Source organism: Xyrauchen texanus, chromosome 29, assembly GCF_025860055.1.
Source record: "Xyrauchen texanus isolate HMW12.3.18 chromosome 29, RBS_HiC_50CHRs, whole genome shotgun sequence".
Lineage (NCBI taxonomy): Eukaryota > Metazoa > Chordata > Actinopteri > Cypriniformes > Catostomidae > Xyrauchen > Xyrauchen texanus.
In genome coordinates, this window is record NC_068304.1 from 31,033,158 (window position 1) to 31,048,650 (window position 15,493).

The 15,493-nt window shown below is 43.7% G+C and overlaps 1 protein-coding gene across 2 annotated transcripts in view; it reads left to right on the top strand.

Annotated features, from left to right (window-relative positions):
• Positions 1–14,533, top strand: part of LOC127623143 (leucine-rich repeat and fibronectin type III domain-containing protein 1-like protein) — a 218,135-nt gene extending 203,602 nt beyond the window's left edge. The window contains exons 4-6 of one of the 2 annotated variants that reach the window (XM_052097414.1): positions 8,998–9,682; positions 11,942–12,116; positions 13,564–14,533. In XM_052097414.1, the coding sequence (XP_051953374.1) occupies positions 8,998–9,547 (550 nt within the window). In that variant the 3' untranslated portion in view covers positions 9,548–9,682; positions 11,942–12,116; positions 13,564–14,533. The remainder of the gene's footprint in view (positions 1–8,997; positions 9,683–11,941; positions 12,117–13,563) is intronic. The other variant, XM_052097415.1, reaches the window with a different exon arrangement.
• The last annotated feature ends 960 nt before the right edge of the window (positions 14,534–15,493 follow it).

Below are 15,493 nucleotides of genomic sequence, written 5' to 3' on the forward strand. Positions count from 1 at the left end.
AGGCGGAGCCATCAGAGGTGGCACCGTGAGGTGGCTCTGGAGGTGGGGTCCTGGAAGGCTCCGGAGGTGGAGCCGACGGAGGCTTTAGGGGCGAAGGCCTGGAAGGCTCTGGAAGTGGAGCCGACGGAGGCTTTAGGGGCGAAGGCCTGGAAGGCTCTGGAGGTGGAGCCGAAGGAGGCTTTAGGGGCGAAGGCCTGGAAGGCTCTGGAGGTGGAGCCGAAGGAGGCTTTAGGGGTGAAGGCCTGGAAGGCTCTGGAGGTGGAGCCAAGGGGGGCTTTAGGGGCGAAGGCCTGGAAGGCTCAGGAAGTGGAGCCCATGGAAGTGGCGCCGTAGGAGGCTCCAGAGGTGAAGCCCTGGAAGGCTCTGGAGGCAGAGCCGAGGGAGGTGACGCCGTGGGAGGTGGCGCCGTAGAAGGCTCCATGAGTGAAGCCCTGGTAGGCTCTGGAGGCAGAGCCGAGGGAGGTGACGCCGTGGGAGGTGGCGCCGTAGAAGGCTCCAGGAGTGAAGCCCTGGTAGGCTCTGGAGGCAGAGCCGGGGGAGGTGACGCCGTGGGAGGTGGCGCCGTAGAAGGCTCGGGAGGCGAATCTCTAGAAGGCTCTGGAGTCTTAGGGAGCAGAGCCGTAGGAGGCTCGGGTGGCGGAGCCGTGGAAGGCTCGAGAGGCGGAGCCCTAGGAAGCTCTGGAGTCTTTGGGAGCAGAGCCATGAGAGGCTCGGGAGGTGGAGCCGTAGGAGGCTCTGGAGGGGGAGCCGTAGGAGGCTCGGGAGGCGGAGCCATAGGAGCCTCTAGTGGCCGAGCCTGGGAGGCTTGGGAGGTGGAGCCGTAGGAGGCTCTGGAGGGGGAGCCGTAGGAGGCTCGGGAGGCAGAGCCCTGGGAGGCTCGAGAGGCTTGAGGGGGGGAGCCTTGAAAGACTCGAGAGACGAAGCCCTGAGAGGCTTGAGAGGAGGAGGAGCCCCGAAAGACTCGAGAGGGGGAGCCCTGAGAGGCTTGAGAGGGGGAGGAGCCCTGAGAGACTCGAGGGGCGAAGCCGTGAGAGGCTTGAGGGGTGGAGCCATGAAAGACTCGAGAGGGGACGCCCTGAGAGGCGGAGGAGCCCTGAGAGACTCGAGAGGCGAAGCCGTGAGAGGCTTGAGGGGTGGAGCCATGAAAGACTCGAGGGATGGAGCCTTGAGAGACTCGAGAGGCGAAGCCGTGAGAGGCTTGAGGGGTGGAGCCATGAAAGACTCTAGGGATGGAGCCCTGAGAGACTCGAGAGGCGAAGCCGTGAGAGGCTTGAGGGGTGGAGCCATGAAAGACTCGAGGGATGGAGCCTTGAGAGACTCGAGAGGCGAAGCCGTGAGAGGCTTGAGGGGTGGAGCCATGAAAGACTCGAGGGATGGAGCCCTGAGAGACTCGAGAGGCGAAGCCGTGAGAGGCTTGAGGGGTGGAGCCCTGGGAGGCTCGTGAGGAGGAGCCCTAGGAGGCTTGTGAGGGGCCCTTGGAGACTCGTGAGGCGGAGCCCGGGAGGGCTCAGAGGGGCTGAAGCAGAACCCGGCAGAGCCGTGGGAGACTCTGAGGGCGGAGCAGAACCCGGCAGAGCCGTGGGAGACTCTGAGGGCGGAGCAGAACCCGGCAGAGCCGTGGGAGACCCTGAGGGCGGAGCAGAGGTCTGCAGAGCCGTGGGAGACTCTGCGGGACCCTCTGCGGTCTTGAGCACAAGACGAGACTGGGGAGAAGGGGCCCTCTTCCTTCTCTTACGTCTTCGGCCAACAGGGGACGTGGCCATGGGGACGGTCGAGGCTACAGGCCCTGGCTCGCTGACCGTGGCAGACATGGGCGCTGGCTCGTTGGCCGTGGCGGGCATGGGCGCTGGCTCGTTGGCCGTGGCGGGCATGGGCGCTGGCCGTGGCGGGCATGGGCGCTGGCTCGTTGGCCGTGGCGGGCATGGGCGCTGGCTCGTTGGCCGTGGCGGGCATGGGCGCTGGCTTGCTGGCCGTGCCGGGCTTCGAGGCTGGGGCCGTGACAGGCCTCGTGACTGGGGCCGTGTCAGGCTTAGGGACTGGGGCCGTGTCAGGCTTAGGGACTGGGGCCGTGACAGGCTTCGAGACGGGGGCCGTGACAGGCTTCGAGACGGGGGCCGTGACAGGCTTCGAGACGGGGGCCGTGGTCGGCTTCGAGACGGGGGCCGTGGTGTGGAGCGCTGGTTCAGTGTCTGCCTCCCCCACAGTGAACGAGGAACCAGAGTACAGTAGGGCGAGGTCAATAAACTGAGCCAGGTTAAGGGGGCAGCGACCACCAGGCATTAATGATGAGGTTGGCTCATTCAGACCACATTGAAAAATGGTCTTCAGAGCCACCTCATTAAAATTCACCTGGTACGCCAGGACACAAAAATCCATAATATAAGCCTCCACGGTTTGGCTCCCCTGACGCAAACCCACGAGTTGGGCCGCTGGGTCCATAATGCCGAGGGCGGGGTTATGGGTTACACAACCGCTGCCTCGCATAAAAACCCCTTGGTCAGCGTCTGAAGAGCCGTAAAACCTCTCCGGGGGTGGAGAGCTTACGGCGCTCAAAAACGCATGGGAAGCATAAACGGGCTCAGGGGCAGACACAGGTGACGCAGGGTGACAAAAATCAAAAATCGCACGTACCTGCTGGCCCTGGGCTGTGAGCGCGCGATCATGCTTCCACACCGTAGCTCCTCGGCTGAATGTGACGTGTTCCTCCGCTCTATTGAGCCGCGCGAATCCTTAGCTGGGGCATTGTGACTGTCAACGGTGAGGTTGGTTATTCTGTAGTGAACACACCCACACAAGATGAGACAGTCACAATGTTGGATGAAAACTGCTTTATTAATAAAAGGCAGTCCAGACAAAAGTACAAACAAGGGGCAAATCCAATGAAGAGTAGTCGTGGGAAGCGTAGGGTCAAAAGCCGGGAATCAAAGATATAACAAGGGGAAGATCCAATGAGGGAGGTGAACGATAGCGGGGAAAACAGTTAACAAGTAGGGCGATGAACTAGACGAGACTAGCGGGAACAAAGACAGGGAAACGAGAGGAAAAGGGAGTTGGCAAGCTAAGAGGTAATCAAACAGAGGGGTGGTCAAAACTAGACGAGACTAGCAGGGCAACGATACGGGGAACTAAATACAATAACCAACGGGATTCAAACGGAGGGATAGTGTATTTATAGGGGCGAGTGCAGGTGTAGACAATGACAGGTGACGAGACGAGTGCAGGTGTAACTAATGTGTGGGGACAAGAAGCGCGTGAGTGCAGGTGTAAACAATGTGTGAAGATAGGAAGCGAGTGAGTGCAAGTGGTCATAATGTTCAGGCTGATTGAGGCGAGTGCGCCAGAGGGAGGAGATATTTTACGAACAAGAGAGCCCGGGGAAGCATAGTGGGTGTGAGGGCTCGAGCGAGCAATGCGAGCGTCCGAACTCGAAGGGGGCGGAACGAGCGAGTAAGCACAAGGGAGTGCGCGTGTGTGAGAAGGGAGATAGTGTGCGTGTGTGAGGAAGCGGAGATGGGGCAGAGGAATGGGGTTCGTGACAGTCTTTTGGACACCCTATATTTTGTATTGCATATTGAAGATGCCTGTTTCAGGGATTATACCATAATGACTACATTCATTTTTCCTTTTTAACAGTCAGCCATGGCCTCACTGCCAGTTATTTCCATGATTTCTCATTGAAGGGATCTATAAGGATGTAATTAATTCCTGAAATAATCCCTGTGGATAGATTAAGAGGGAAGAAAAGATACATACAGAAAGCAATTTGCTATTAATTATGGAAAAGGCAAGGGGAGTTCTTTGGTTTATATAGCTGAAGAGTAATCTCAAAGTCTTTCAGAATCAATTAAGAATGCATGCACTGTATTCCCCATTGACAGTGAGCTGGGTTAGGGTAAGAATGAGTTAGATAGAGTGGCCAAGAAACTGAGACCATGGTGAGAAACTACAGTGTAAACTTTGAGTTGAAATAACGGGTTCAATTTGAAGTGATTGGAGAAAGACTACTGCAATCACAGTGTGCATGTTCCAAATGAAGACCTATAAAAGTGGGAGATGTGATGTCAGATGGAATGATTACATTTGCGTTCAAGTTCTTGGCAGATGGTCTCTTAAACAATTGACAGGAAAGTGCACACACTTCATTGTTTTTGTTTTTCTCTCTGTTATTAATAGCTCAATTCATGTTTGATTTGTTGAAACTGGTTTGTCGTGTTTCAAACTGAGTTTCTAACCAGTGTATTGATTTAGAAGTTAAGCAGTAGAAACTTGAATATTAAGTCTTGATTATCTCGGCTGGATCAAGTCTCTCTTCAAAATACAAACGTTCATCGGAGTCCTGCTCTTCTTCTGAGGAAAATGTTAACTCTTCCCTCCTATCCAGGAGTTTCATCGCCTGTGTATCATTACAAACGTGCAGTAAAATGAATGAATCGTTTACATCAAACCTCTGAACACTGTCGGGACTGTGTACCATTTCCATGGTACATGTGATCACATTAGAGATAATTAGATGAACCGGTAAAAAATGTACAGTGCTTTGTTTCATACAGATTACATTGCAGGAGAATATTTGTTTGAAATTGTAATTGTTTGTTTAAACACAAATCTAGCAGCCTCCTGCCATTTTTATTGAGCTGATCTGGCCCATGATTTCCAATCACTCCAGACCAGGTGCCAGCATCCTGGCCAACTAGGGCATTTAAGTCACCCAACAAGATAAATCTATCCTAAGGGGCCACTTTAGCTAGCACCTTAGACAGGAGATCATAGAAGGAATCTGACTCATCAGCCTTGCCTACATCCCTCCATGGATGTTCATCTTCAGTGGGGGCACAAGTAACCATGTGACAACCACGTCTCGCTTCGGGTTGATGGGAAGGCAAGTTCAAAGTATCCTGGGGATTACAGCTTCCCAAACCTCACTGACACGCTCCCACGCTCCCGTTTTCCTTTTGTTTGGCAGTGTCCTGCCCTGAGTAGAGGACTGACCACCCCTCATGGTGGCAGGAGCCAGTCCACAGGACCTCCTGAATACCTCAGAGAGTGTGGCGGTACCGGTCCATCTACCGACAGAGGAGTTGCAGCCTCTCCTCCGCTGTGACCGTTCTAACATTCCATTTGGCCATCCGAAGTGTTTTTTTGTTGTTTCTGGAGGACATTAACATTTATGCATTTGGCAGATGCTGTTAACAGCCCTGTCACTGAATTATAATAAGGATGTAAAGCAATAGCTTTGTGTTGTTACAGTGGCATTTTCTAATGAGAAGATACAACCATCTCTCTCCAGTATCCTGCTCTTGATCATCTCTTTGGGCATTTGATGGATATAAATATTGAGCAAAATCTCTTACTTCTGGCAGCCATTGGTCCTTTTTAAGCTGCCAGGGTTCAGCTTTTTTAATATTGGTTGGCTACAGGTAGACGAAGAGATTCATTTACAAGATGTATTCCAAAACATGAATCCAAACATGAGATCAAACACAAACGACTTGACTAAACTTAACTTGACTTGACTTGACTTAGCTTAGCTTGACTATAAACTTAACATGGAAAGCTGTACACCAACAACTATACATCCACAAACAATACTCGAACATGGACAATGGCAAATGGTGAGGGACATGAGGGCTATGGGAATGAAAATACCCATGCCGGCGCACTGTGGATGCCCGGACCACTTACGTTGTGTAGTGTGCTCACAAGAGCACGATAGGTCTCAGACATGAGCTGAGACCTTGTGATGTCGACTCAAGGACATAAGAGCCAGGAGTGGCATGAACATCCAAACTATAAAATCTAATTCTAAAATACTTGGACTTGGGAGAACACATGACAGTGATAACCAATGAACACACATAACTCTAACGAGACTGCTAACAAGCTATTGTAAAAGTGAACCAATGAGAGCAAGACACAAGAACATGGGAAACACATGACAAGATCACTTGACAAAGAAACAGAAACTAACATGGCATGGAACTAATTTAAAGTATAAGACATGAACTAAAACACATACAATCCCAACAGCTTTGGTGCACCCTTATGTCAGAGCTGTCACTGTAAATAGAGAGATTGTGTGTGTGTGTGTGTGTGTGTGTGTGTGTGTGTGTGTGTGTGTGTGTGTGTGTGTGTGTGTGTGTGTGTGTGTGTGTGTACTGAGCCAGGCTGTGGGTACTCTGTTTGTCTGGCAAACAACCCCCTACCTCCTTGTGGTGCCGGACGGCAATGCTGTCGTGGACAATGCTGTGGGGGGAGGTCCAATTCCGATTGGCCTTTCCTCCTCATGGCATTCCTCCTTCGGACATTAAAGCCCAAATTTAATGTCCGAAGTTATTCAAATGATTTTTCTATCTAAAGAATACAATAGTCAATATGCTATTTGTATATGAATTGCAGACACCAGGGATATAGTATATGTCACACAGAGATGTTTTCATAATCGCTGTATCTCAGTAAGTATATGGCTCAGTAACTATCCTTCGAGTCAAAATCCACACATGTAGTTAATGTTGTAATATTATAAAATGTATTACAATTTCTGTTGATCAAAACAATGGTTTCATAGATTTTCAAGTTGCCTTTTGCATTTTTCATCATTTTACTTCATTTTGTGTTTCATGATGGCTTTAACTGTTTAAATTAGCTATTAAATAGTCTAGAACAAACTATTAAGGTGCATATATTGGTCTAATGGTGAATGTGGTTATACAATATAGTCTCTGCACCCCACCTCTATAGGACAGACTCTAGTTTCCCAACCTATCAATAGAGAGTTATCCACAGTATACAAGCATTTATCGGCATGCAGACCCATACACACACACACACACACACACACACACACACACACACACACACATACACTGAATTTCACTTGGGGCAAGCCACACTGCATGATTCAGGTCTTCATCTTATCTCAATAATCTAGCACGTACTGCAGCGCTGAGGAGAGATGTAAGTAGAGAGAACTGGACAGAGTCTTGCTGAATAATGCATGATTCATACAACATCAGAAAAAGACTTAGAAAAAGACATTATACTCCTGCTTACTGGATTGGCGATCTCAGTATAGATTCACATAGATTATATATAAATAAATAATATAATAAATAAATAAAATATCTTATCTTGGAAATAATTGGGCACTTTTTTGTTGGGAAATGTATTGTCCAATGTTTCAAGTGTAAAAAGATCTCAGTAAGATCAGTTGTGTGTAATATAAAATATTTAAAATACATCTAGATGTCCAATTTCATTATTTAAAAGAAGCCATTTGGCCATTTGGCGTTCCTTTGAAAACAGTTTGCATGCTAAATTACTGTGGCTACCTTCACACATCAGCAATACACAACCAAAAACATGTTTACGCAAGTTTTTGACAATGTTGTGCCAAATTTATTTTATAAATATTATTAAATTAATTTTTACAGTAGCGCTTCTAGCTTTAAAGAAGCGGTTCTAGCTTGTTTGGCACCCTGGGCGAAACCAGCTTCAACACGCCCCCAATTCTAAATGGTGATTCTAAATGAGAATGCCCCCAAAGCTGCCACCACTGCCTCGTCGAAGTCAAAGGGAATCAATTTTGACCATACACCCTATCCCAAAACCCGAACCTAAACTTAACCTTAAGTGGAGTAAAAATGTAACTTTAAAGCGGAAAATGTGACTTCCAAATCGTGCATACGATTGTTTATGGAAACAAGATTACTTCCTGTTTTCCATGGACTGGCACCCGTGTCTCTGTGGTTGCTTTCACAATGCACCATCTGTAGCACCAGAGGTGATCTCAGGTTGATTTCAGGGTACATGAACATTCGGATGCAATATATCGATTTCCTTTCTGACCTTCTTGTTATTTTAATGCAAACGTTTTTGACACAGATTTGAGATTATATTATCGTTGTCTGCCACTATGGCTTAAAGCCATTACTTATGAAATTAAGTCTTGACGAATTGTCGTGTGCAACCCAATCTACTCGTGAAAAAAGTATATTCAACAGGCAGGAATTTTTATTACAAGATAGAATTCAATCTACTCCTGTCTGCTGTTGTATATTCAGGACAATTTGAGAATCATACCTCTTATTGAATTTAGTTGTCTACCTCAAACTTTGACTGTGAATGTTGCCTGTTATTCTTTTTCCAACAACCCATGTAGGCACCTCTAAAAGATGTAGAAAGATCCTAACATTCAACAGTTCGAAAAGACGGAATAAATTATTAATAATAATTATTATTGCTATTGTTATAGTTATGTTGGGCAAAACAGTGGTTTGATATTGTTGTATGTTAACTTTTACTGTTTGGATGGAGTGGTGGTGGCGTAGTGGACTAAAGCGCATCACTGGAAATCAGAAGGTCGCTGGTTCAATCCCCACAGCCACCACCATTGTGTCCTTGAGCAAGACTCCAGGTTGCTCTGGGGGGATTGTCCCTGTAATATGTGCACTGTAAGTCGCTTTGGATAAAAGCGTCTACCAAATGCATAAATGTAAATGTAAATGTTTAATGTTATTGCATGAATTGTTTTGTGATTCATGGTGTTTTAACTTTTTAAATTGCTGTTAACTGTTAAAATGCTGCAATGCTCTAACATGTTGATATTTTATGTGTATATTTCTGTTTAACAAATTGTGTAACACAATATGCTGCATTAATTCAATACAGTCTTTCAATGTATATGCTAAAACTAGTTTCAAAGCATAGACATCAGTTATAATACTGTACTTGAAATTAAATAAATTCAACATGTTCTGGTTATTGATTATGAAACAAAATTGTTATTATATATTTACTAGCATTAACATGTGTTGAAATACATGATATACTGATAAATACTGATACATACTACGTCCCATCAGAGCATATGTGTAAGCTTTGTCCCAAAATATAACATTTTAAAAACTGACAACTGATCATTTCAAAGCAGTCAGTAAAAGGCCTTGTTTTTTTGTTCCTGGTTTTAACACCCCTCCTCTCTCTGTCTCTCTGTCTCAGAATGATTCCCGCCTCCCATAAGTTGTTCTTACTGAGTGACCTGGCATCATCACGGGACTTTGAGCTTTGTGTCTTGGCCGTCTACGATGATGGTATCACAGCTCTTACTGCTACCCGATTGGTCGGTTGTGTGTCCTTTAGCACGGATCGTGAGTTCCGCCACTGCCGCTCAATCCATGACCAGTTCCTGGGTGGCACCATGATAATTGTGATAGGTGGAATCATTGTTGCGTCAGTCCTTGTCTTCATTTTCATCCTTCTGATGAAGTATAAACTTCACAGTCAGCACTACAAGCAGAAGGCTGCCCATGTCAGCAACGTTTGTTCTCAAACCAACGGTGGCCAGCAGGGGGTGGCATCGGGCCCTCCACCCAGTTCATCCTCCTCCTCTGGCTCTGCCAGCAAGCCCTCTGCCCCTCTCGGGTCAGATAGAAAAGATGGGTCGCATGGCTTAGAGGGGGGCTATGGAGCACTAAAAGGGACCACTGTGGTGGACTTGAACCCAGAACATGGCAAATCAATAAAAGAGGATGACTCCATATCGCAATAACACAGGGATAAAATCCCACCTCACTTCCCATCCTCTTCACACCACAATCAAACCTGTTTATTATTATTTGTATTATTATACTATTTTATGTACTTGAGGTCCTGCTGCCTTCCTGAGGATTATCTACTGTCCAAGGTGAGGATTTTTTTTACTATTGTCCTATCTGTTAAGGTTTGTTGCTAGGCAACTTGTTGTCAGTGTGATATAATCTCCACACACTACAGCTCTGATGTGGAGATGTTTCAGTTCTGTTAATTAGAACCCCTTTAATGGGTAAACTACAGGCACACTGACTATGTTCTCTCTCTCTCATAAACAGTATGGTACACTTGAAATACCTTTAGTGAACTATTCAAATTGGCACACTGACACACACTGTTGTTTAATGCAATAGTGTGCATTTGAATTGCACAAAGGGATAAAATTGAAAAACTGCACCTATTTGGGATGTTTTCAATGGGAAAAGGAGGAAGTCCTACAGTTCCCATAACGCTGCACATTTCAGCACATTGTGCTTACGTGTATGTTATGCATTTCCCTGTTGCTTAGTAAAAAGCACATTATTATTTGCCATTTTGAGATTCAAGCCATGCACCTAAGTATCTTTATTTGCAGGGGTTATGTTTAAATTACCCCTTTACCCTAGTATTAGAAGTCCAAAGGATAGGGATATAAAAATCTTTTCAGCTGCAACTGCCTTGGCCCTCGTCCACATGCCACCTGCCACAAATGGCGGTAATACGCATTTTCTATAAACCTCAATTACAGCAAGTAAACACTAGAGAGAGAGAGAGAGAGAGAGAGAAAATGAAAGAAAATAGAGAAAGAGACCAGAATGACCCTGTTGTAAAGACCATCTCTCACCAGAATTAAATTCCATGCTGTGTAGAGCTGGTCTAGTTGGTGGCTCAGCATATCTTTGGCCACACCTTGGGCAGCTATTCTCTATATAGGTAATAGCAAAGTCCCTGATAATTTGGTTCACTCAGTGGCCATGCTCATCATAAAATTAAATCAGCAGCAAAATCTGACAAAAGTTGCATAATAAATATTTGATTCTTTAACTGAAATCATGCTTAAAACATGTATTTTTCAGGCTGGTCCAGTAAGCTTTCTAAAACAAACATTCCTAGAGGTGCAATTTTAAGCATGTTAATTTTACTACAAGTGGCCCATCTCCACCTCCTATACTGTTTCTGACGATGGAGACTAGCGTATACAACAGCAGAGGAAAGAAAGGGAATGTAGAAAACATTTCAGTTAGCTTTGCCACTCATTGCCATTTTGGGCCTGCTATTTACCTTCCTGTAAGACCAATCATCATCACACTTGCTGCGCTAAAGGCAGTAGTTTGTATTAAACTCAGAGCCTGAATACCCTTGGTGGCGCAATCTAGGTTGGCTAGCTTCCTCACACTGAAATTCATGTGGATAACAACCAGCAGAGGACCACCTAAGCTCTCAGATTCAAGAGATGACTTGGGAGACCTATCTCAGTGGGTTGGTCATGTTTCAATAGCATAGACTTAATGAGCTTGAGGAGCCCTTAATGGGCTAGGATAAAAAGTGCTAGTTTTAAGGGTAAGAAGCTCTGTTTTATAGGACATAGCACCTTCAAGAGGGAGAAATCTGATACTGCAAGACTGAGAGTTGAAGGGGAGTCAGTGTCAGTTAGGGTCACTGTCAGGAAAAACTTCAAAAGGTTGCTTTAGGCTTTTGGCACCACTGAGCCATGTACTTCCTGTACAACTAGGTGAACAAAGAGTTATGATCTGAACAGGTTGAAAGGCTTTAAAAATTTAAGTCACCTTTTTTTACCACCAAAAACAAAATGTTATAAAAAATGTATAATAATAATTTATTTTCCAAAACTCAATTTGATTTTGAAACACCCCACAGGTCCTGTCACCACCTCAGAATATTAAAATATTGAGGTGTTTGATGTTTCTCTTTAGATGCCTATTCCCTTGATGCTCAACTGAGAACTGATTCATGGTTTAATATTCTAATGGTCCTCAACGGATTGAAATGCTGTTCCTTTTGGGGTATTTCCCAAATTGAAGCACAATTACAAAAGAAATACACTGCTTTTCCTATCCAGCTTCAGATGGATTCAAATTTAATTTTGCTCAGCTTAAAGAGGCTTGGGGGAGAGATTACGACACAGCGAATAGAGATATAGGGCCTGGCAAAGAGCTACAGAGATAGGGAAAGGCACTAAGATGGAAGTAAAAGGGCAGATATGAGTATTGTGATGGGGGTTTAGAGATTGAGATAAAAGGGTAAAGGGACAGTGTCTCAGATATTGAGACAAATGGGTTAATCTGTGGGGTGGGATGTTGTGGAATACCAGCAGACCTGTGGTAGAAAGTAGTATTGTTTTTGTGCTCCATAGAAATTGGGACGCAACCTCTCCCCTCCCACCCTGCCGACAGCGGAACCAGAATCCCTCCAGACTGCAGCACAGCATGCTGTGCTAAAAATAGACATCTGAATGAGGCCTAGCAATAACAAGCTCTCTGCAGATAGCTAACTGCAATGTATCAGGACTTGTCCTTGCTGTTGATGAGGTTTGTTAGCTCTACATTAAATTTGAGAACAGTCTCTCCCTCTGGCAATTGATGATTGTTGGAGAATGAAGTTAATGAAGTCGTTAAATGTCCAATTAACATGTGCTATGTGTAGACATCAGTGCTGTCTGTTTATGCTTAGTCAGCTAATGTTTTATGGAGAATTGTTTGTGTATCCTTGAGTCTTTTCTTCCTGATGCGGTAGGTCATAAACTATCGCATGTGATAATGTTTGCAGAGAAGGGGCATATACAATATGTACACAGTGATACTCCAAAAGTTGTCATTGTATCATATGTGGAATGTAATCATTCTCATTTTCTTGAAACTTTTAATTAAACATTTTTGCAAGTCACCATTGACCTCAATAATATTTAGTTTGTATTTCAAGTTGTTTTTTCATACCTTTTTAAGTTGCAAGGTTAAAATGTTTTTAAAGGTTCACTAGCCAAAATTACAGTTGCCTTGTACTTATACTGACACCTAGCTGTGTGGATGCAGCATAATGCAAAAGCCATAGCATTTGACTACTGATGCCATTTTAGATACATGCTATTAGCAGAAAGCAATGATAAATGTATTAATTGAGTTAAAGTATCCAATAATATGGAGGTTACTGAGATAAAGTGAGAAGTATTAGGATGGTCATGTGATCTCAACATGGTGGCCCCCATGAGACAGCCCAGCACTTTGTTAAAATAAAACAGCTTTTATTTATCTACTGATATGACATATGAGTCTTCATCTCATGATAGTTGTCTGTCAACATTGTATAGAAGTACTATACATTTTTTAGGGTTAAAACCAAAAATAAAAACGCTTAAAAGTAATTACTGACTCACTCTCGTGTCTTTCTAAACCCATATTAATTTATTTAGTTTGTGGAACACAAAAGCAATAGCGAATGAGGAAAGAATGCAAAAAAATGCGTCAAGCATCACTTCAGAGCACAGTCTTTGCTTAGCCGGATTACTTGCTTGCTGTCTTGTTGTTGAAATTTGAGTAATTAAATATTCATTATAAATTATAATAATTCAAGATGCACTGTTGAAAAATTTGACAATTATGGTTTATTTGAACAGCAAAGGTGAAATATTGAACTGTTGTGCCAGAGAATTTGTGCGTTCGTCTGGTGTTTTGACCAAAAAAGTATATAGCATAGTATCCACCTGTGCATCTTTTCTCAAGCTTCCTCGGATGCATCCTTTGTCCTCCATCCTTGCCTCTTCATGGTGATTTTAAGGAATTTATAGGTCCTTCATGGTAGCAGACTTTAATCGGCTTCCAGGTCACAAGCTTGAGGACAGAGGAGTCAGGAATTAAGGATGCATCTATGAGGGTATTGAGAAGCACCCAGGATTCTCATATTTGAGTGAACTATCACTTTAAATGATGTCTGAATTATTATGCTGCTACATCTGATCTGTTTGCTTCATTTTTTTTTAAGGCAAACTTCTCAGTCTGGATGCAAGATGCAGAATGCCAGATTAAATGGGATTGAAGCCAGTCAGTCTATCAGTATGAAAAGATGTGGGTGGAAAGCAAATACAACAGCCATTCTGTGTTCAGTTCCTTATGCAAGACTCTCCCCAGTCCATGGATATTATGTGCCTCTTTGGAGCATTTGAGCAAGATTTTATATTTTAGTTTTTATTTTTTAAACCAGAGGCTATTGCCCCAAAAGAGAAGAATCATCAAACCACTTTTATGGAAATAGGGAGGTAAACACACCCCATTGGGAGTATGTTGTGGTTATTTTTTCTTAACATTTGGAAAGTTTTATTAAGGAACTTTGGTGTTTAATGTATGAAGGAGCACCAATCTCAGCTATGGTCCAGTGCCAAAGGATTGATATCTCTGGATTTAATGCTTTCCTGGAGGCTCATGTGGATACAGTCTTATCAAAGTTCAATGAAACATTGATGAGCCCATATTGAGTTAACATCTGTGGATCCTCTTGAACACTTTATTATGGATTCAACTGTATTGTCTCAGCTAATGACTCTGGATCTCTCTTTTTATTGGGAAACTGAACACAGTGGATCAATATGTAGCTGATTAACAATCATGGGGAGTGTGTTCTTGGGATCTGGAGATTAGGTCAAACTGGAGAGGCACCACCAGAACATTGATTACCACACTGCACTAAAAGTTTCAGAATCTCACGTATTAACAAGGATTTATTTGTAAGGCAGTTTTGAAAACTCTACATCTGACAACAGACTATGTGAAAGCAGGATAGGCTGTGCTAAATATACTGTAGGCCTCTTTGACATTTGGCCTGCTAAAATAAATGCTGTTCTTTTGTCTTTTTTTCTTTTTTCTCTAATTGACTGTGTACGTATTTGTATGTGAAGTACACTTTCAACCATCTCTGATTTGAATCACTTGATTTTAAGGAGAAAATAATAAAAACATATGGGATGGAATTTTATGCTTTCATGTTTATAAAGAAATAAAGTATTTTTCTTCATAGCTGATGAAATGACTTTTTATTAGCCCAGATCTGGGTTTTATCATCAGTAGCAGCTGTCATTGTATTTATTTGCATAGTGTTTCTGGTGTATTCTAATTTTCCACCCAATGTGATTGTTTTCACTATGAAGCAGATTATGAAATGTGTCTTTATTAGTTTTTGGTTTTTTTGACAATTATGTTCTTGTCTCCAGATTTTCTTTCTTTCAGTAGGTATTACGTGCATTGGAATGCATCAGAGTCAAGTGTACAATATTCCTTTTAAAAATTCTATGCAAAGTGATTTTTAATCCCATGCATTAGTCATATTTTCAATATTCAGCTTAGTGTGCTATGAAATGTCAAATGTTTACAAATGCACTGATTATTTGTAGCCAAAGGCTTTTATGCTAATACAAGGAAGCAGGAATGACTCCTCTCACAACATGGTGTCACTGCTCACGCGCATTATTACTGATGTCCGAGCTTGGCTCACTGCATCTTGCCTGGCCTGATTACTTGCAATTTTAAGCGTTATGTGGCATTCGAACCTCCTGGTCATGGTAAAGTCACTGAAAACGGTATTATTATAACCACACTGAAAATTAGCAGGTGGCCAATCACTAACAGAACAATATTGCTGTGATTTTTGAATTGTCTTCAGTAAAATTACTTGAAGAAAGCTTCCAGATGAATTCTGCAAATATTAATATTTTTAATACATTTTATCTGTATTATTTCAGGGAAAATGCAGTATACAATCCTTAATTGCTGATGTTGTGGACATTGTAGGTAAATATGGTTGGCACTTCTCTTCTGAGCACTTAATCCCATTCTATGCACAGTTTGGGAGAGACAAGCATATTCTACAACTGAATTCATCATTCCGTCTTTGGCATGTGTGCAAAAGTTTAACTAGTAGT